Below are 22,988 nucleotides of genomic sequence, written 5' to 3'. Positions count from 1 at the left end.
TCTTTCAGTGGGTGGTGACAGAGTCACAATGTTTGCAGATTTACACAAATACAGATATTTCCTGTACCTTAAAAAATAATGAGCCTAGACCTGTGCCTTTTTGTGTAATTTAGGTACTGGTTTTAAATAGTAGGAAATGTTAATATTTGTTTTGTTTTATTTTGCTTTATAATGCCCTGCATATCCCTCTCTACCAAGTGGATTTAAGATGTCTGGTTCCTATCTCTACTATTATGAACAATTCAAACTCAGTAAGTCTCACTGGGATGGTGCATTTCACATCAGTGCACTCCGAATGACTTCATGTCTTAGTGAGTTAATCATGTAGAAATTTTTGAAAAATGAGCGACATAGCCATTTAAATAAACACCAATCTCTCTCTCTCTCTCTCTCTCTCTCTCTCTCTCTCTCTCTCTCTCTCTCTCTCTCTCTCAGGAAGCCTTCAGGTCACGCTGATAAGGAGGTGATGGCAGCGACTGTTCTGACCACGCTGTCTACCAGCCCTCTAGTGCTGAACACATCCTCCAGTGCTTCAGGTGGGATTGCCCTTAACCTCTCGATTTAATTTCAGTTCATTTCCATTCAAGGCTGCTTCACTGGTGTGACTATATGAAGAATCATCTCAAGTTCAAAGCTGCAGTAACCAAAGTACATTTTAAGGGCAAAACCAGCTCATCTAAACTTTCTTCTAAAAAAGCAGGGTATTAAGAAGTAGTTGGTCTCTCTTTGCAGCAAGAACAGCTTCTGCTCTTCTGGAAAATGTTTGACTATTTTTGAACATTGATTATATGATAGCATTCAGACACAAACAATAGTGAGGCCAAATACTGTCATTGGATGATTATTTCTGGATCCCAGAAGGTGCTCCAACTCATCCCAAAGGTACACAGTGACTGAATTCACTTATAATGAGAGGTGTTTAAATATATTTGGACATATAGTGTAGATGTGATAGCAGTCAGCTTTTTTGATACCCCAGCACCAACAGAACATCATCTTACCCTGGTCATAGACACAGTAGAGCCAGTTGCCATGGCTGTCATCACCACCCAGATTGCAGTCTGTCGTCATGGGCCAGGATGGGCTCTGTCCTATTTATAGCACCATGCCAAGTCATGTTGTGGTTTGCCTGTGCTGCTGATTATCTTTTCAATCAAGCAAAAGCTGAGCGGATTTAACCCTTTTATCTCAACTTCTTTCACTCCCAACCCTCTTTCATTGTATTTATAAAGGGAAGAGAGGTTGTCAGTACCATATTGCATCAATCAAGGTTGATTGATGCGATTTTGTAGTTCTGCACTTACAGACTATAATCCATCTGTTGCTCTCTGTGCTTTGCTTGCACAGTTTCAAATCAAATCAAATCAGAATGAAACAGTTTCATTCTGTTCTGTTATTTAATTTTTTTTATTTTATTCTATTATTCTATTTCACTGGTCTAGGCCACCACAGAACAAGTACGATTTGGGTGGTGAATCATTCTCAGCACTGCAGTGACACTGACGTGCTGGTAGGAGTGGATCAGGCACAGTAGTGCTGCTAGAGTTTTTACACTACCAGTAACCTGCCATTTAAATGATACAAACTTTGAGACTCCCAACAACCCTGCAAGAACTGGTAGTGAATCAAAATAGTCTTCCTAAAAATAAACATTAATTAAAGCTGTTGCTTTGAGGGATTAGACAATAACAAGCCCCACTATTACTTCACATCTCAAACATCTTGCAGTCCATTTGTTCAATGTGAAATGACAGCTCAGCACCATGAGTCTGAAGGAATGTGTAGTGGTCAAACTTCCATAAAAGAGAAACTGCAATAGATGGCATAATAGAAAACCAGACTTTAATGTGGCTTATGTTGTAAATGATGCAATATGCTTTGGTATATTTTTATCGATTTAAAGGAAAGTACAGGGATACTGTGTAAATTCAACCTATTACTTTAATTTTTAACTCTGGAATCTTGTTAAATCTTACTATGCACAGCTCATTTCAGATTCAGGGGTGTGGGGGTGCGGGGGTTGGACTTATTCATTCCATCTGCCCAATCTGCCAAACTGCTTGGCAACTTCACTCCTCCTCTCCAGAGCTCCATTTAGTGTAAACAAACTGACATGTGCTGATTAGTTAAGTCGGGCTCGGCATTCTTCTGAAGGGAAATGGAATTTTCAGGAAATTTAACTTCACTAAATACATATTTGCAGTGTGTTTCCAATGCCGACTCTAATTCGTCCTTTTTGACTCTCTGACTCTGTAAAATTATCTAAGAAATCAAGATCAAGTCCACAATTTTACTTTGAGACAGTCGGGAAATGTTCCAGCAATGACATTTATCAGTGTTTTTTTTTTTTTTTTTCTTCTTTTTTTATAGAACCTGATTGTCATTCATTCATTCATTCATTATCTGTAACCGCTTATCCAGTTCAGGGTCGCCGTGGGTCCAGAGCCTGGAAGCCTACCTAGAATAACTGGGCGCAAGGCGGGAATACACCCTGGAGGGGGCACCTGATTGTCAGACCGATTTAAAATAAATGCAAAACCAGAATACGCTCAACAGTTTTGTGTACTCTACTTACAGGTGCAGTCCCAGAACCCGCCTGCAGGGGGTGGAAGGAGAGCCTGTCAGCTAGCTACAGCAGCTCCACCAGTGGAAACTGGAGCTGGGACGCCAGTGACCAGTCTGTGCCCTCCACACCGTCCCCACCCCTCTCCAACGATGTCAGCAAGAGCTTCCTGCTTTCCTCACACGGTGAAGACAATATTGAAGAGTCTGAGAGCACACACTTCCTGTTTGAGGACCCCATCCCCCGTAAACGGAAGGTAGAATCCAATGTTTTGATTGGAAATGAAACGGTTCATTTCAGGTTTATATTGAAAAGTTTCCAGAACGTGTTTAACGAAGCGATTCCAAAGTAAAGTAGTTGTTCAGAGAAAAAAAAAGTAATTTCTTAATTTTAAATAATGTAATTCATAAGCAAAGAGATATTTGCTTCTGTGATGTTATTTTGCTTCTTTTGAGTTTAACTCAAACTTCAAATGTCTCTATTGGCACTGTCAGAAATCACATAAGTCTGAACTAACCAAGGTTATGATTTTCCAAAGAAAGCAAAGGACAGACATTTAAATGCATCTTGGCTGACTGACATTAGAAAAGAGAACAATGGTGATTTATTTTGCTGAACGGTTGCATTAAGAAAGGCTTGTTTCCTATCAGAATATGCAGGCCATAAAGGTGGTAGGGGTGTCACTGCAGTAGATTACATCAGATTTCCAGGAGCTGATTGTATGTTTTTAACAATTGCACTGATTTTATCTGACTATAGCAAACAAGACACGGAAGTGGGTTTTGAACACTTTTAAATCTTAAAAACACACACACTGTTCTCCATCATTCAAAGGGTTTTGGCCTCTTTAGTGAAAGCCATACACTTACACTGTCCTTTCTGTGTAAGAGGCCTTATAGACTTAATGAATACAGACTAAAACACAGCAGTGTTCAACTCCACGCTGTCACAGAGTAATTGCTGAGGTTGTCCAAAAGCTGTTACATACAGTGAGTTACAGGCCCCCACTGTTCTCTTGGCCCCGTGACAGAGGCTTCTGTCACCATCTCAACTCCAAGAGCCATGGAGTGTTTTCTTTCTCTCTTCTCTTCTTCCATCTCTTTTCCTCTTTTCTGTTTGTGGAATGTTTCCAAAACATCAATGTGGTTTCAATATCAGGAAGCTATTAGCTCTCCTCCCCTTATCGCCTAGTTGTGGAAGAAGCAGGGATGGTGTGTTTAGTGAAACATAAAATGCTGTAAAACGTCCAAAATAATGGGTTCATTGCAGGAGGGGGGAAATGTCTAATGTGATTTAAACATTCCAGTTTTTTCCAAAAGGAAAACGGTAAACCGGCTTAAGTATGTAATGACTGTATCTGTAAAAGGAAAATGAAGAGATCTCTGTAGAGATGGTATTAATACTGATTAGTATTGTACAGATATCTGCCAGTCACTGAAGCAATTAATTAATATCAAACAGTATTATATTATCTGGAGATATACAACAAATAGCTTAAGGTAAATATACTGCAAAAAAAAATAAAAAAATTAAAAATAACATTGAGCAAAAGAAGTAGGGCAGGTTGCAATTATCAGCATCAGCTACAAAATGTTTCCCTCTGGAAATTGCTTTAAAATCAAGACATTTACCTGAACATAAGACAAAAGAAGCTACTTAAAGCTGTGGAAAAATGTCCGCTTTGTGTCACTGACAGTTGTAAGTTACTATTCATATTCCGCAGGAGACTGCAGTATTGGTGGTAGATATGATGTGGGTTTTTTTTAGATGCTAAGTACCTCATGGAACTGGCTTAAATTCACTCACTCACATACACACATACATACATACTTGCACACAATTAGACTAACATTCTCGCCACAGACTCACATTTTTCAATGCTTTACATCCAAAGACATTCTGTGCCCTTGTTCTTTTTAACGCTGATGATTAGACCCTGACCACAAATACTTTGCTTGTGGAGAGTAGGCAATTCCACTTATTATTTCACTGCATGTAGAAAGCCCCAAAACCCTAATATAGTTTGTAGCCAATATAAACCACACCGAAAGGAAAAGGAAATCTTAAGATCTGTTGAAAATTCAACAAAAATTGAACAAAGCATTTTTTTAATAGCATAGAAGAGGTAGTAAGACTATTCATATTACACATGTTTATATAAACTTTGGTTCAATTGTCGGAGATTGTCTAGCCTTAAAAGGGCTTAGTGGAATCTGAGAGGCTATTTAATAGCCTAGGATGGTGTCTGGAAAGGGTTAACTTTGATCAAACCTTCAGAAAACAGCTCTCTCTCTCTCTCACTCGCTCGCTCTCTCTCTGTTGAAAGATGACGCAGATACACACCCACTCACTTTTAGCAGTGCAGGCCAGGGCTTGCTTCTGTGCTCAGTGGGAAAATTGGCTGATTGTAGCATTTTCTCTAGCTGGTCAAATAAAGGGTTTATATTTCTTTACATTTATAGTTTGGGCATTCAGCATCCCAGGTTACAAAAATGCTTGGCTGGTCACTCAGAGAATGTATCCTATCTATCTAGCAGTGGTGCAGGATTTTCTTAGTTATTATTATTGGTCCAAGTGAAATTACAAGTGATAACTTGGCGCCTTTCTTGTGCTTGCGCCTGTAAATTGTCTATCGTGTGGACATTTGCACAGTTTCTGCAGAGATTTCTCCATGGTGAAAACTAATTTAAAATGTAAGCAATGCTCAGAACACGTACAGACAGATAACGATGTAAACACACACAGCAGGTTAAACGACAAGATACTCTCAAACACCACAGTGCAGGAGCCCCGCTTATATAAAACACAACAGATATAGAGTCATTTATCGTCTGAGTTTATTACTGAAACATAATGATGAACAATTACAAACACTTGCTCAAACTCTCTCTCCCAGCTCGGTGCTGCACTAATTAGCGTCCCTCGAGAAACCATTCATACGGAACCAGCAGTAAATCTTTGATAAAAGTATAAATCGAACTACACCTAATAAACTTAAAGGATAAAATTAAAAAGTATAGAAATGTAAAACTACTGAAGAAAAGGCTTGTCCTATGACTAAATTTTTTTTTTTGCTTTAATCCAATATGAATTTGCTTTAATTACAATAAACATAAAGTCATCGGTATTGGCTACTCCAAGGTGCTATCTAATTATAAGTTATGATATCAGCCCAAACAATAAAAATAAAAAATCAAAATCGGTGCATTTCTACTTTCTAATAGATTAGAGATCAGACTGCACATAAGGTATTGTCAAAAGCAAGAGTCAGTGCTCATACTTACCTAGAACGATACAAAATACAGGATTTAAAGGCTTCATTAAGAGCTAGCACTTCATGTAGCATTTTAGGACATTGAGGGACTATGCTGTTTAGAGAACCAGTGAATGTTCATTACATTAGGTTCCAGATGATGGGTCCTGCTGGGATGTGCTTAAAGCTTGTGGGTTCTAGTTTAATGAGGATTTAGTGAGGATTGCTATGATGAAGGCTCCCCTAGTGAATAACCGCCATCAACTACAACTAAAACAGTGTTCTAAGAGGCCTGGCCTCTTACTGTGACTTAGAAAAAAGTTGACAGTGTGAGTATAGTAATGTTGACATATTCTTATTTGAATTACCTAATGCATAATTATGTAGCAGGGTTTTCTCTGTGGTGTTTCTTTCTTCAGAACAAAACTTTCCACTGGTTAGGACTGGACTGAATTTGTCTGATTAACTACAAACATAATAAACAAGTAACAGTTTAATCACGCAATAGCATTCTGATTTCCTGTAGAAGGGATATATTTTGGGAAGAAAACATCACTATAGACCTGAAAGTTCCTGTCACTTCACTGAGTGCAGTCAGATGTTAGAAAACCTCAGTGGCAACTGTATGACAGAACTCTTTACTGTTAAACAATTACAATATAAAATATAAGAGAATCCTATAGAGGAACTAGCTGGGTTTTGATATTTATGGCCTGAGTTAAAGGCCTAAACATTAGTCACCATTTGCAATTGAAAACACACATAAGTGTCTTGCACTAGGTGCTGTGAGAGAGTAGCATAAAAATGAAGGAGAAACGGACTGAAGACATAAGATTTAGAAGAAAATAGGTTGGAAAGTGAAGTGGGTGTGAATGCATAACACACAGGTTCTTACCTGTGAGCTCTCTCTATTCTTTACCTTGTTAACTTTGGCATTAAGAGTCTAAAGCATCTATGAGGCATTATGAACATGCTGATTATGTAAGAGCCAGGGTCTGGAAAGAGGTTGTGGATAGGGAGGGGCCATGCATAATCAAACTTCCATGATAATTAACATTAGTTTTCTTGTCTACATGTGAGTGGATTTACAGTATTCTATCCTTTTAAGTTTATTTACTCTTATTAATTCTTCAAAAAAAATTTTTTTTGCTGTTAAATGTATAATATGTACAGCTTTTAGCAAAGAGCAATTAAAAAAATATAGCAGAAATCTGTTAAAAAATATCCAGAATGATGAACAGGGCCGTGTAGTATTTTAAACTAACTTAACTAAACTCGATTTCAATAACCCTTTGTGTAATTGGTATTCTGACATGTTATATTGCTATTTAAGTCAGTATACTTTGAAGGTTTTTATTTAAAAGATAAGGATCAAATATATCGTGGCAGTCAAACAATGTTATCTAATACATTATAATATAATACAATACAGCACATAACTACTTTAGAGATTATAAATGCTGTGTGTGCACATATCAAAGTCTGTGCGGCTAAATTCAGAAATTACAGAAGCATTTTGTCCCCTCTCTAAGGCTGACATAAGCAAAGGTAGCTAGCAAGCAACATGAAGCTGTTAATGTTCTGTGCTGCTGCATGCTACAAATATTGCGTATGACGAGCCCAGCACAATTCATGTTTAAGAAACTCACTTTTTTTTTACACACAGTTCTTTTGTTTTTCCTTTGACTATGTTTCAGAACTCTGTGAAGGTGATGTTTAAGTGCTTGTGGAAGAACTGTGAAAAGGTCCTCAGCACATCCTCAGGGATCCAGCGGCACATCCGCACTGTGCACCTGGGGTAGGTATCCAAGAGTAAGGTAACAAAACACACAGAGAAAGAGGGAACAACAGGTGCAAAGGCTAGTTAGTTAACACCGAGCTGTAAGAGTGGCAGGTTTTGCAGTGGGGAAAAATAATTAAAAAAAATATATATATATATATACAAATAAATATAAAATTTTTAACCCATTATTATGAAATGTATTGGAGTATGGTCTTGCTGTAATGGTTACAGCAGCATTGTAATAAAATTTGAGATGCTTCATGCATAGGTAAAAATATAGCTGCGCTCAGCTGGTGGGAGGACAGAGCTTTAGAAAAATCTGTAGGGCTCAGTTTGTCTTTGTCACTTTATGATGCAGCTTAAGTGTGCTATCCACTTACCCACCTCCATTAAGGGAAGCAGAAGCTAGATAAGCAAAAGAAAACATTCTGATGGCAGTAGCCAGTATGTTTTTATAGCCTCTTGTTGCTATCCTAACACTCCCTTTCTATTTTGCGGACACATCCTGTTACAGTGTGGTCACCACTGCCCCCAGCTGACTATTTACTGATAGGAGACACAATGCTGAAATATTGTTAACAGAAGGGCTCTTTTTCTAGACTGATTCAGGTTTGAAATTTTTAACACAAAAGGTTGCTGTGTATAGACATTTTTTTTTAAATAGGGTTGATATAAAATTTTTATATAAATTTGAATATAAAATTTATCCCATTTTTGACATTTTCTTCTGTTCTTTGATTGTCTGATATTAACACTATTTAAACAATAAATAAATATAACATAATTTAAGCAGATTCATCTGGCACTGTTGTAGGAAGTATCATTTTTTAAAAATATCATTGAATATGTTTAAAAAAAAAAAATAGTGCACATGTGCTGCGCATGGACTTAGTTAAATTTGCAGACACATCTTGATTCCTTCTTTCAAGCATGGTGTCCTCTCAACAGAGGAAATGCAGACACAGCTTGGTGCTAATGAGTTGTGTGTGTCAAAACCAAGATGCAGGCCAAGACATTTTTTTTTCATAATCAAAGTATAATGTATTTTATTGAATATATGATTTATAAATGTTATTATTGTAAATTTACCATGCTGATTTTAAAGCCTTAGTTGCTAATAAGGTTTATACTCTGAACAGGTTTTGGGTCCTCTGTAATTTTATTTTTATCCGAATAAAACATGTCTGTGTTTTCCCCCAATGTCTTTGGGAAAAATTACAGGCTGAATTATGAATTATTTTTCACTCAGCAGCCAGCTGATCATTTTAATCCTGGCTTGATGCTTTCTGTATTTTAAAAGGTAGATCTTGCCTTGGATAAAATAAGAGTTTGGGCACTGCTCCTTACATTCTGGACTGTGAGTGCTCGTTTTCAAAGATGCTTTCAGAAATTATTTTCTGACCAGCTATGAATGTGAAAGGGGTACTGAACCAGTGGCATGGTGTAGGTGTCCAAAGTTCTCTGAAGAACATTATATACCTGGGAGAGCATTATCAGAAAAAGGAAAAGTATGAAATCAAGTCAAATCAGTGAGAGAAGAGAGATCATGCAGGCTGATAAAAGGATTATAGTGACAGCTGCAGGAATATAGTGTTATTTTTAAAATGCACATTTTCATCAACGTATTATATTGCCAGTTTTTGACAAAGTTGGTGCTTTAGCTTAACATGATATAACTCTGGAATAAAACCTTGCTCACCCTCTAGTTTTTCATTGCCATCCGAATGCAAGAGTTTTATCACAGAGGTGGATTGTACAATGTTTTATTACAGATGCCCCCTAAAAAAAATGAATCCAATCTGAACATGCTTTAGTCAGACTTTGTCACGATCTGTGACCTGAAATAAATGGATGAAAATAAATAATAATGCTCATTAAGTGGTTATTGTTTCAGACAGTTGTAGCGATATGATGAACAACATGTGCAGCTAACCCAGTTACAGCAGTAGCTTCTGTCAACTGAGCTGGCCAGAGAGATTTTTGAGACTGTGTGGCCATTTCACTAGTTACAGCAAGAGGGGCGTGAGAGTGAAGACAGGTTGGCCCGCTCTAAATTAAGGAAAGTTGATGCAAAAAAGAGAATATTTTTGGTCAGTTGTCCTGTATCCAGTTACATGTTCCCAAAGTGTGGCATTAATCACAAGCAGCAATGTGATATGTCACGATGAGACCAAGCTCAAAAAAAAAATCCTGTGCCTTGGACATTTCTTGACAAAGTTAGAAACATTATTGCTACAAATGATCTGAATGACATGCTCCATACAAAAATCCACAGACAATAGGGGAGATTTCTTTATAGTACGAAATAAAACATTTTGTTTTGGTTTTCTGGGCTATAATTTTCTTGAAGTTGAAATTCTTAAGCCAAAATTTTGATTATTCCAGAATTAGGCTAAATCCATTTCCAGGAAACTGACTGTTTGTGATTTAGCCAGTAGTTTATTGACATGTCACAAGCCAATTACAATGGCCATAATTCCAATAATAAAAATATGTAATAAACAATAGAGTGTGCTCAGCAAGCTACTTTCTATATGCACCCATGTAGGCGTAACGGGGATTCAGACTACAGTGATGGTGAGGAGGATTTCTACTATTCAGAAATTGAAGTGAACATGGACACTCTGTCGGAAGGACTCTCCAACCTCACACCAACTTCTCCCACCACGGCTGGACCTCCCCCTGTCTTCCCCCTGGCCAGCGAATTGATACAGTCAGAGCCCCATATAATCCACAGTCCACTCAGCCAATCAGCTCCATCCACACTGTGCCACATCCGGACTGACCACGCCTACCAGGTAATGCTCATATTTGGTAATGCTTATTCAGCACCATATAATCACATGCTATCCTAATCATTTTGTTTATAAATTCAATTTAATCATATTTTATGAGCTGGTCTTGTAGGATATAATATTTAAAAAATGATTTAGCACATTTCTTTTGTGCTCATCAGCAGCAATTTGTGAAATAAAACATATAAAACAACCCTATTTTTTGTGATCTGGAAACATGGGATAAAATCATTCGTTCTGATTTTGTGCCTCGTCTTACATAGATAGCAAAGTTGTCCTGACTCCTTGCCAGGTCTTTGCTATCACAGAGCTGGAGTACAAAGAGGAGGTTAAACAGCAGATCAAATACAACAAGCACTGAGAAGCCAGAATGGAAAATCTAAACTGGAGAAGAAAGGCAACCAAGTGAAAGTGACAAAAAGTTAGCTCATTCTCAACAGGCTCTGAAATCAGTTGTTCTGAAAGGGCTGACAAAAGCAGGTCACACTTTTTTTTCTTCTTTTTTCTTTTTTCTTTTTTTTTTTTTTTAAACAGTTTCTCAAGAGCCCATAAATATGTTTTGACTCAAAAATAAAATTGTAGACATACATCATACAACCCCAATTCCAATGAAGTTGGTACATTGTATAAAACATAAATAAAAACAGAATACAGGTATTTGCAAATCCTTTTCAAACTATATTCAATTGATTACACTACAAAGACAAAATATTTAATGTTCAAACGAATAAACTTTATTGTTTTTTTTTTTTTTGCGAATATTCACTCACTTTGAATTTGAGGTCTGCAACACGTTTTAAAAAAGTTTGAACAGGTGCATGTTTACCACTGTGTTTCATCACCTTTCCTTTTAACAACACTCAATAAGCATTTGGGAACTGAGGATACTAATTGTTGAAGCTTTGTAGGTGGAATTATTTCCATTTTTGCTTGATGTACAACTTTAGTTGCTCAACAGTCCAGGGTCTCCGTTGTCGTATTTTGCACTTCATAATACGCCACACATTTGCAATGGGAGACAGGTCTGGACTGCAGGCAGGTCAGTCTAGTACCTGCACTCTTTTACTACGAAGCCACTCTGTTGTTACACGTGTAGAATGTGGCTTGGCATTGTCTTGCTGAAATAAGCAGAGACGTCCCTAAAAAAGACGTTGCTTGGATGGCAGCATATGTTTCTCCAAAACGTGTATGTACCTTTTAAGCATGAATGGTGCCTTCACTGATGTGCAAGTTCCCTATGCCATGGGCACCAACACACCCCTATACCATCAGAGATGCTGGCTTTTGAACTTTGCGCTGATAAAAATCCGGACAATCCTTTGCCTCTTTGGCCCGGAAGACACGACATCCTTGATTTACAAAAACAATTTCAAATATGGACTTGTGAGACCACAGGACACTTTTCCACTTTGCGTCAGTCCGTCTCAGATGAGCTCGGACCCAGAGAAGCCAGCGGAGTTTCGGGGTGTTGTTGATATATGGCTTTCACTTAGCAGGGTAGAGTTTTAACTTGTAGGTGGAGTGACAAACTGGTTTTCTGAAGTGTTCCTAATGCAGTGCCGCCTGAGGAATCGAAGGTCACAGGCATTCACTGTTGGTTTTCAGACTTGCCGCTTACTTACAGAGATTTCTCCAGATTCTCTGAATCTTTTGATGATATGGATTGTAGATGATGAAATCCTTAAATTCCTTGCAATTATACGTTGAGAAAAGTTGTTCTTAAACTGTTGCTCGCACGGTTGTTTACAAAGTGGTGAACCTCACCCCATCCTTGCTTATGAACGAATGAGCCCTTCGGGGATGCTCCCTTTATACCCAGTCATGACACTCACCTGTTTCCAAATAACCTGTTGACCTATGGAATGTTCCAAACAGTTGTTTCTTTTTTTAAAGATTAAATATCTTGTTTTTGTAGTGTATTCAATTGAATATAGGTTGAAAAGGATTTGAAAATCATAGTATTCCGTTTTTATTTTATGTTTTACACAACGTCCCAACTTCATTGGAACTGGGGTTGTATACAACATGGCCTTTACTGCTTTAGGTTTTCTCTGGGTAACATTATTTTTGTCTCAGTGTTTGTTTGTGTTGGCCATTTTTCAGGTGTTGACACAGAAATCTGCTAATGAAATAATGCACTCAGGGGATGGATTTTTTGCAAGCGGCTGTTCCTATGGCAACCTTTTATTCAGCACGATTAGCTTGTGTGCTTCAGCTCCTAGTGGAGATAGATAATGTTTTCAGCAGTGTGCCACCAGGCAAGATACCAGAGAAGTGAATCTTTGAATTATAGGCTGGAGAAGTAAGATGTAAGGCCAGATAGCAGAGAAGAATATCTTTGGATTTCATACAAGGGATCTCCTAGGGGATCTCAGAGAGGAATTTGTATCTGTGAGTTTTCAAACCTGCAGTGAGCATAAGGGTTATGAGTAGTTCTTAAGAAGTGTGAAGTATGAGGACTCCAGGGCCCAGTAACTGATGCTCAAGCAGCATGGTGTTTCATGCGTGTGTCCTACTTTTCAGGCCACTGCTCCCGTCAACATTCCCAGCATGTCCTCTGAGCTGCCCCACAGCCAGAGTGCCATCAGTGTCTCCTGGCAGCCACCTCCTGTTATCTTTAAAGCCCCATCGGTCAGTGAACATTTAATGTTTTAAATTATGCCTTCAGTATGTATAGTGTGTGTATATATATATATAACTTTTTTTTTTCCATTTACTTATTTGTCAGTCATTTTTCTTCAGCATATAATGCAACAACTTCAATAATTAATGCAATAACATATAACTAACTTAGAATTAATGGAACAAAGGTAAACACAAGTTTTGCCTTTAGTGTAACCCAAACCAGTCAAGGTCAGCACTCATTAATTGCAAATGTGGGTCCACCTGTGTATTTCCTATGGGACTCAATAAAGAATAACTGAGAAACAAAGCTGGTCCCTCATGTTTTAATTATTTAAAGAAGGATATCTGCTTAAAAATAATCAATAATATTAAATAAATATTTATTATTTTGGTTGTTTTTAAAACATTATATATATAAAATCTCCAGGGTAGGTTCATATATGTACATTTTCTTTTGTTACTTCTGTTTTATTATGTCATTTTGTTTCAAATGTAAATATATATATATATATATATATTCTCCCATATGTTTTCTCATTGTGTTTTTTGGCATAATTGTTACAGTGCAAGATTTTTTTGCATGTCCTTACATTGCCCCATGTCTCCTGCATGTGTGGGGGGCTTTTCATTTCTTGCATAGCTTCCTGTTTCCTGCCTCACATGCTTTTGCAAAATATAAAGCAGAGAATAGCTACAGCCTGTTAGAATAAATGACAACTCCGTTTCAGTGCTCAGTGACTCCAAAATTGGTTCATCATCTGTGGAGTTGTATTTGTGTGCTTTCTCACATTAATGTTAGGCAAAGTAAATCAAAGCCATGTCTAAAATATCACTCCCAAAATAAATGTTGAACTATAGCGTCATGTGCACAACCAGAGCCAAAAATAAGATGGAAGTCTGTCTAAAAATAAGACATTCAAAACCAAATTCGTATTCAGCTTGATACATATGTAAGCAAAAATGACCTTATTGATTGAGTACTGTGTTCAATACTGAGCTAAATAAAGATTGCAATCTGAATATTCTGAAATTACTTACTCATCACTATTATTTGCTGCATCACTTTAGTCTATCACTTTAGCTCTGACTGAATTGGAAACTTTTTTTTTTTTTTTTAAGATATTCATCTGATATTAATTGTGTTTAAAGCTATAATTTTTTTGGTACCTTTTGTATATTATAGACAAAATGTATTTTCTAAGTTAAATTTGAAGGCCAAGCAATGATGCCATACTGAGTATTTTTAGAGCACAGTGACAAAATTAACAAATTGCTATTTAATGCTGATTTAAAACATCAAATTGTGTTTCTGTGATAGAAAGATACAGTGTAATAGCAGTAGTAATATCAGTAGGTAATATCAGACCTTCAGGAGTGTGTGGTCTTTGTTGGTAACTGATGTGTAGCACTTTGAATCACGGTGCTTTCCATATAAAAAAACTGAGCGTGATTGTGTATAATGATCAGAACTAGGTGAAAAAAAAATCAATGAGCTGTTCCTCTAACAAATACATAATATACTGTCTGAAACTGAACTAATCAGCTAGAGGATCACAATAAAAATACTGAATTGTTTTCAGTGAATATGAAAAAAAGTATAATTGCTCAGTTTTAATAATATTTCATTATGATTTTTTTTTTTTTTTTTTTATGAATAGATGTTTTCAGAAACACTCACCCCACACACATGGGTAAATATGTTTAATCAGTATTGTTAGGTTAAAGCCTTTTTGAAAGTTGATTTGTCAACTCCTCATTTGTTTTGCTTTAATAAAACAGATTGAAGTGATATGAACAAATATTAATATTATTTAGGGATAATTTCCAATCAAAATAAAAATCGATTTCATACTACAAATATTTTCTATATCACAGGATTTTTCTTTTTTTATAAATAAATAAATTGAATCATATTATGGCACAAGTATTGTGACTGTATTCTGTATTTGAACCTGTGGACATTCTGATCCCTACTGTTTGTACTGTTTGATTCTTACTTCAAATCAAAACTTGACTCTTTTTGCAGGGTGCAGTGAACCATGTCCGCACTGTGAGCATTGGGGAAAAGAGACAGCCCGTCACCCACACCACTGCCAGCAAGACACACACCATCAATGTACCCACACCCAAACCCATTGCTGGAACCAGGTACAGCCTGAGTGTGTGTGTTTAAGAGTGTGTAAAGCTTAGCATTAGAACTGCCACAGATTTTTCAATTTCAAATTAAGTTAATGTAAATGGTCGTCTGCAAGACAGTATTCAGTAAACAATATTACTGTGATTAAAATTGAACACAAGTCAAACACAAACATAGCCATGGTGGTGATTCAGTATGGCAGACAAACTGGAGCCAAAAACAACACTTTGCTAGTGAAAACACACTGTGGGTATAGGCTGAGGCTAATGCTGATGTTGATGTTTCTCAGCAGCTTGAGTTTCAAACTAATAACCTGCTATTTATATGAATAGCATTTACATGGCCACTTTATCACAATGCCTAATATGTAACAGGACTTTTTTTATTTTAACCAGAACAGTGTGAATGTGTATTGCCACTTGTAAACTATCAAATAAGGTTTATGTAGACATCATTTCAGTATCAATATAATGTTACCGATTTGAAGCATAGCATAATGGACATAATGGCATTATGTCCTTCTGCATACTCCTACATTCATAAGAAAAGAAATACAATTTTGACATGCATTTTGGAGATGTAGACTTTGTGGTAAATGACAAGAAGAAGAAGCTAAATAAATCAAACAGGATCTTTATTTGCATGAATAAATGAGTCTGGGAGTGGAGGCTTTAGTTAAACTTTAAACGTCTTGGTCTATTAAATGGCATTATCACTGGTCAAATGCCAATTTTTATTGCTTTGTACTTTGGCTGAAAACCACAAACGGGAAAATTTTAACGTCTTTCTCTTAGCATTTTTATTTTACTTCCTACAGTAGAGATCACATGTGCCAGAGTTTCTAAGTTCCCCGATATTCTTTATCAGACTAAAATATTTATTTATATATAAATGTTGTTTTAAATCAGATATTGGTACTTAATTAATGAAATTAGTTTAGAACAGATTAGATAATTAAATTAAAAAATAAATAAAGGTGAAAGATTGGAGAAATTGAGGTGTCACTGTCATATAATGAATATGATAATATTGAATGTACTAAGGCAGTTTCTAATATTCTGTCATATACTCTTCAATATTTCAATTACTATTCCAGTAACATAATTAAACATTTAACCAGTTTGGCATTGTTAATAATTCAGTTTTTACCAAGGCAATACATTGTTACTTTGCATTTTAAATGCATTTCAAAGGAACTTTTATGTTTCCTCAAATTGTTGGTAGAAACGAGGCACAACTTATTGTGAGGATAAATGTTAGAGGTTTGGGTTTTTGTCAATATCTGGTTTTTGGACTTCTATTAGCAGAGAGGTGCACTTTGGATGTGTAAATTATTAGTGATTTTTTGTGTTTGGTTTTGTATTATATTATTATTTTTTCCCAAAGCGAAAATGTGTTGTTCTCCACTTCCTATTGTTTTAGATGATATTGCCAATTTTGGGTATTTTAATTGTCACATTTACAAATTGAATTGTACTGTAAAAGTGCTTTGCTTTTATGAATTAAAATGTACTTTATTCATAGATACACGCTCACACTAATGCTCTCTAACTTCCTGTTGCCTAGAAAACCCCGTGGAGAAGCAAAGAAGTGTCGCAAGGTGTATGGGATGGAAAAGAAGGATCTGTGGTGTACAGCATGCCGCTGGAAGAAAGCCTGTCAGCGCTTTACTGACTGATCCTGCTCTTTCGCTTCCAACCAAATGAACTCTTCCATCACCCAGTGTTTCACTGACTTGTTTTTGACGCCTTTCTCTCTAGAGCCCCAGAATGGACTCTTACTTCAGGGCTGAGCCACAGTCGAGGCGAGGTAAGGAGTAAAGTGGGTGGGATGTGGCTATTTCAGGAGGTGCTTTTTGTCCTCCACACCACAGCCAGCAGTGGAACATATTTCACTCTTATGAAACATGCAGAAAAAAACAAAAACAAAAACAAAAAAAAGGATAAAAGACAAAACTCAGAGGTAAAAAAAATTATTTGTCTTTTGCAGAACTATTCTAAGGCAAGAACTTTCTTCTTTATGGATTAAGAAAAGAAATCTGAAAAAAATACAAAGCTGATTAAGAAGTTTAAGATCCTTTTTTTTTTCACATGCAGCATGTGTTCATTGAAAGGCGGAGGTTGAAGACTTCTTTGTGTGGCAGTCTTTATAGAGTTCTTTTTTGTCAACAGTGTAAGCTATTTTTATTGAGCTGTTTGGTAGTTTTGGCTTGGTTTAGTTTAATCTCATAATGAAATAGCTCCAAATCAATAGTTTATTTGAACCGCCTACTTTACAAAACTTCTCCCATTATTTGTTTCTTACATGGATTTCAATTTAACCAAAGTTGAACAGTCTGGCACTGGTCCTGACGTCTGGTCTTTCTGGGCCTTTGCTTACGTTTTAAGCACTATTTCACCAGACACAATCTCATACAATCTCAATGATTTCTTGTTAATCAACCACAATCATGGTTATCATGTGTTGGGGAGCAAATAATGCATGCTTACATGCTTTATGCTTAGTAGCTTTATAAACGACAAGGAAATGGCTATGGCACCAAGAGGGTTTATATTAGACCTTCAAATTTATTACAGTAAGCAGTCAAATTAATTCCCAGATTATTACTCACTTTTGTCTCTTATGACACTTCCAAATAGATTTGCACCTTTTGTGAGTTTCCTCACTTCATCAGGTTGGTTGTTCTGATGGGAAAATTTGAGAATATTTTTTCATGAAAGCCTAGTTCAAGGCCTGATTGTGTTGCACCAGCCATTTTAGCTTTCTCATATGAAACAAAGACAATATCGCAACTTTTTTTTTTTGTGAGGATCACAGTATTACTTTAGCTTTCAATGCCTGTTGCAGCTGATAAGACTTGAAAGCTGCAAAATGTGATTTCAAGAAAACATATCAGACAGTTGATTTCCACAGTTGAGCTGTACACCTAAGAGTTTAAGAAGGGCTCAACTCATGACCTGTTTTTCTAACACACAGATTATTCCTGCGCAGAAGTACTATTTGAACAGGATCAGTTTTATATGGGGACACTGGGTAGATGTTTCTCAGTGATTTTAGTCTTGTTTCCATCTCCCAATTCAGTGATTCTTCAGATTGTTTACTCCTGAGCCAGTAAAGATTCCAGCACCTTTTACCCTCCATAAAAGAAAACGTAGAAATGATTGAGGTTTAACTCATTTTCTGCAATTTGTCTTTATTTACATGGGGTCAATATTACAGCATATCCTGTTGAAAAATAGAGTCAATGCACTTTAAGAAGCCATTAGATATATTCTCTTAGGCTCGTATCAAGTTGATTTGTATTGTCCCACATCCAATTTATGACAGTGAAATATATAAATGACAAAAACATATAAACATATATGTATATATAAGTTTGTATGCAGCAGTGCTGACTGTGGGCTTTAAGTTCCCACGCAAATGACAAAGGTAATGGTTTTCTCATAAAACAATCCATCTATTACATTAAATTATAGATGTAAGGCAATGTGTGAATAGCCCAGATCTTTGTGCTTAAAATAACACTAGGTTGTAATTTTAACTTAAAATTACAGCTACAAAATCATTGTGATGTTTCACTGACTTGTAATAGAGGGAATACTTCCTGTGATTTAGGTGGAGGGTAGGAAGCCACACTCCCTCCGTTCTCCCCCTTGATTTCAGGACAGTCGGGGGAACCCAGAAGCAAAAATACCAAATCTTACATAGTGTTCCTTTAATAGAGAGATTTCCCAGGTAAATTAATATTAAACATTACAGACATTCTTTGGTGATGCGTCCCGATGAAAAATACATCCTGTCTAAATAATACTACAGAATAAGAAGATTTTCACAAGTAAGTGGAATGTTTAGTCCAAGATTAAGCTCATTCTGTGTGCGGAACACCATATAATAATCAGTGTTTTCATCTTCGAGGGATTATTTGCTTCCCATACAGCATTATAACAATGCAGAGTCAATAATGATGCATGAATATCAGCTTGCGGCACTTACAAGAAATTGCTACTTTTTTTTTATGAAAGGAGGATGGCGCTTATCTTGTAAAAACTGATTGGTGATGCCTCTCTGAATGTAGACTCTGCCATATGTTCCACTGTGCTAGCCATTCTTTCTTTTTCTTTTGTTCTTTCTTTCTTTTTTCCTTTCTCACCTCAACTTCTCTTTGTGCTGGTGATTTAACCAGCATGGCTGCAGACAATGACTGTTCACTTGTGTAAATACACACACACACACACACACACATACACAGACACACACACACACACACACAAGCAGGGTTGCCATGTTATCCGACCCCAGTGAGTACGGGCAAAGCCATCTCTGAGCTGTCTCCATGACAACACATTGACTTGAACTTATAACCTGACTTTTGATGATGTAAGTACAATAACGCTGAACAGTCATGAGACATGACTGTATAAAAGCATGTAGTTCATCAGTCAGCTATAAATCATGCAAATTAAAGGCGCAATTAATGCTTAAATTATTTTGGAAGACCTCTGCGCCTTGCCATTGGCTGCTTACTTTTCCAGTCAGCCGTGCAGTCCAGTCAGAGCTCACAGCAACTTTAACCCGTCTCCCTTGGTGGTCGAGAAAGAAAGAGAGCAGATCCCTCTAGTGGTCATAAACTTCACTAAGTGCCAATAAGAAGAACAACAAGAGGGAAAGGAAAAAAATGATAAGAATTGCACTAACTTGTACTGCACAAAAAAGTGTATTTTTATGTGGCGTTTTTATATGCATAAATTTGAAGTTTTAAAAAAGTTTTATGGTCGTATAGTAACTGTCTGGGTTAAAAAAAATAGGGTCAGGGACTGGGCCGATACTCAGGCTCCCCAATAATAAGCTTTCTTGGCGGTACTTGCGACATTGTGCTACATTGGGCCTCACAATACAGGTCCACTGAGTTATTAGATTGGCCCTGATTTATATCGTCCAGACTACTCGTATCTGGAGTGTCACTGCCTTCACTTCTGGTCTTGGGAAAGACCCGTTCTTGTTGATGCTCCCGGCTTGAAACATCTTTGTATTCTGTCTGTTGTGTGTTCATGCAGCACTTCTTGTTACCTCTCCATGAGAACCTAACCCCAGTTTCAATCTCCCTGTTAACAAAACATAAGCTGATCTTCAGGTGAACTTACTGCTAACTTGCTAAACACACACCTGTTTTTTACCGAGGGCCTGTAACTTCATCTGACTTCAAGAGCAACTGCCCAGTCCTGCTGCTAGCGCACACTAATGATGCATTTGGACAGTCCTTGTAAGCTTGTAAAAACCTGTGAATTACTGAGTTCACCACTGGGAAGGTGCGCTTCCAGTTTGTGCATACTAAAATGACATTCCCAAAGTATTAAAAGTACAGTAGCACATGTTAACATCACAGTTATGTAGATATGTATCTTGTCCTCTGATTGTACCGGAAGGTTCTGTCTTTATCCCATAGTTACCATTCTTCAGTTTCTTTTTTGAAACAGTGTATTACATCATCATCTACACATTGATGTGCGGGTGATATATACACTGAAACATGATATAAAATGGGATCTTCTAGAAAGTCTGCACCAGCTCAATGACAGGCTTTGTTTAGAGGGTTAGTATAATCCCCCAAGCACTGGTATATATTTGTAAAGGCAATGTAACTGCCTTTTCTTTTCTTTTCTTTTGGGCTGGGTTAGTCACATATGTCAAGTTATTTGAGCTGTGAAGTTTCATTGGCTGTTCGTCTCTGACATCACTAAGCACTGAGCAATCTGACAAATTTGCCAGTTCCAGTAACGGCAATAACTGATAGATTTTCAGGTTTTACACGTTCACAGGGACTGTCTAAACATGCCATATATCACATCCGAAAAGGACTCTTTTGTTCATTGGGCAGGTCTGTTTTTATACTTTTCATGAAGGTCCTCAGAGAGCCGTTCAGTACCTCTTCATTTCCCAGAAATAAGGGGCTAACAATATTTCAGCTCTGTCCAGCCAAGTTTCATGTGTGAGTTCCAGAACAGAAAGCTTTTATGGGGGGGGGGGGATTTTGGATGCAGCTATTGGGGGACGGGGTCTCTCAGGGAATGGGAGAGAAAGAAGCACAAGACAGTGACACTTCAATAGATGCAGGCAGTTCTTTCAGGTTTGGAACCTGACTCTTCAGTTATCCACAAATGCCATGTTCATCTGTTTTATATTTGGGCTACTTTTGCCATGGCTTTGTTTTATAATGTACAATGGAAACTTTAAAAGAGAGAGTTGTTTTTCTATTTTTTTTTCAACTGAGAAACTATACTGAAGATAACCTGTAAATATTCGACATTTATGGTGGGGGGGAGTCGAGGGTGAGGGGGGAGCAATGATGAATGTAAAATCTACGTAAATAAACACCTGTAATTTGTCATTGTTTAGAAAGCTGCATTCTGCAAGATTGAACCACTGACTTCTTTGTTTTCTAAAGATCAATGAATATTTTTAATTTTCACATGCTATAAGAGACATTTTGGTTCGGTGCAGAGGGTGTATTAAAGAGGCGTTCCACTGATTCTTTTGCACATTTTGGGCATAATTCAGTTGTTGAGATGTAAAAAATATATATAAAAATGACATGAGACAAAAATCTTTACCAATATCTACAACACAAATATATCATTTTATTTACCATCGCAAAACTATATCCCTTCCCAGCATTATGTTCTATTACAACTGTAATAGAAGGTATCCTCATGCATTAATTTGCCTTATTACCTGTTGTGTGTGCCTGTAAACCATGAATGCACTTACCAAAAATTATTTTGGACCAAAACCTTACCTTAAATCTATATTATATATGCAAAAGTGTGCAGACACTCCTCCTTTTTATTGATTTAAAGTATGTTGAGGTGCATCTACTATTGACACATACAGGGGTTGGACAATGAAATTGAAACACCTGGTTTTAGACCACAATAATTTATTAGTATGGTGTAGGGCCAATACAGCGTCAGTTCGTCTTGGGAATGACATACAAGTCCTGCACAGTGGTCAGAGGGATTTTAAGCCATTCTTCTTGCAGGATAGTGGCCAGGTCTCTACGTGATGCTGGTGGAGGAAAACGTTTCCTGACTCTCTCCTCCAAAACACCCCAAAGTGGCTCAATAATATTTAGATCTGGTGACTGTGCAGGCCATGGGAGATGTTCAACTTCACTTTCATGTTCATCAAACCAATCTTTCACCAGTCTTGCTCAATCAATCAATCAATCAAATTTTATTTATATAGTGCTTTTCACAACAAAAAGTCGTCACAAAGCAGCTTTACAGAAATCCGGGTCCAAGCCTCCTATGAGCAAGCCAGGGGCAACATATTTGCTGTGCGTATTGGTTCATTGTCGTCCTGATACATGGCACCGCCTTCAGGACACAATGTTTGAACCATTGGATGCACATGGTCTTACTGGTGCAATGTGCAATTAATGAAGATTGGCCACCAGTCTGCTCCAATTTAGCCATGAAACCTCCCACACTAAAATGACAGGTGTTTCAGTTTCATTGTCCAACCCCTGTATATTCGCAAGTCCTCAGAAAAGTACCAAACAAAGTGGAACACATTGAAGCAGCTCTACATGAGCTTAAGGTCCCCATGCTCAATTCCAATCATGGGCTAGAGGGATGTATATGCGACCCAGCATTGGAACTGCATTCTCTTTAGCATTGGAGCATCACTCAATATCTTTGGGGTTAGTTGGAGTGGATTTAAAGATCCAACATTGATCATCTAAAAGCTGATGAGAAGCTTTAATGTCAGCAAAATGAGACAAACTACATAGCAATAGCCTTCATTTCAGAAAGAGTGTTGGATAAGTAAGTGTC

General features: G+C 37.1%; 1 protein-coding gene across 1 annotated transcript; it reads left to right on the top strand.

Moving 5' to 3' along the window:
- The first annotated feature begins 438 nt into the window (after positions 1–438).
- LOC136681738 (zinc finger protein 704-like) lies at positions 439–21,673 on the top strand. Its single transcript, XM_066658717.1, has 7 exons — positions 439–536; positions 2,578–2,819; positions 7,514–7,614; positions 10,148–10,397; positions 12,918–13,025; positions 15,046–15,167; positions 16,723–21,673. Exons 1-7 carry the CDS (start codon positions 467–469, stop codon positions 16,832–16,834), a joined length of 1,005 nt encoding a protein of 334 aa, XP_066514814.1. The 5' UTR covers positions 439–466; the 3' UTR covers positions 16,835–21,673.
- The last annotated feature ends 1,315 nt before the right edge of the window (positions 21,674–22,988 follow it).

This window comes from Hoplias malabaricus, unplaced genomic scaffold, assembly GCF_029633855.1.
Source record: "Hoplias malabaricus isolate fHopMal1 unplaced genomic scaffold, fHopMal1.hap1 scaffold_229, whole genome shotgun sequence".
In the NCBI taxonomy this organism is placed as follows: Eukaryota; Metazoa; Chordata; class Actinopteri; order Characiformes; family Erythrinidae; genus Hoplias; species Hoplias malabaricus.
This window is presented reverse-complemented; position numbering and strand designations above follow the sequence as displayed.

Excerpts from the sequence above, each read along its gene's own strand:
- LOC136681738 (XM_066658717.1), top strand. The coding sequence starts at position 467 with ATGGCAGCGACTGTTCTGACCACGCTGTCTACCAGCCCTCTAGTGCTG. Across the intron at positions 2,820-7,513 it reads CCATCCCCCGTAAACGGAAG|AACTCTGTGAAGGTGATGTT; the intron begins GTAGAATCCAAT and ends ACTATGTTTCAG. Across the intron at positions 10,398-12,917 it reads GGACTGACCACGCCTACCAG|GCCACTGCTCCCGTCAACAT; the intron begins GTAATGCTCATA and ends CCTACTTTTCAG.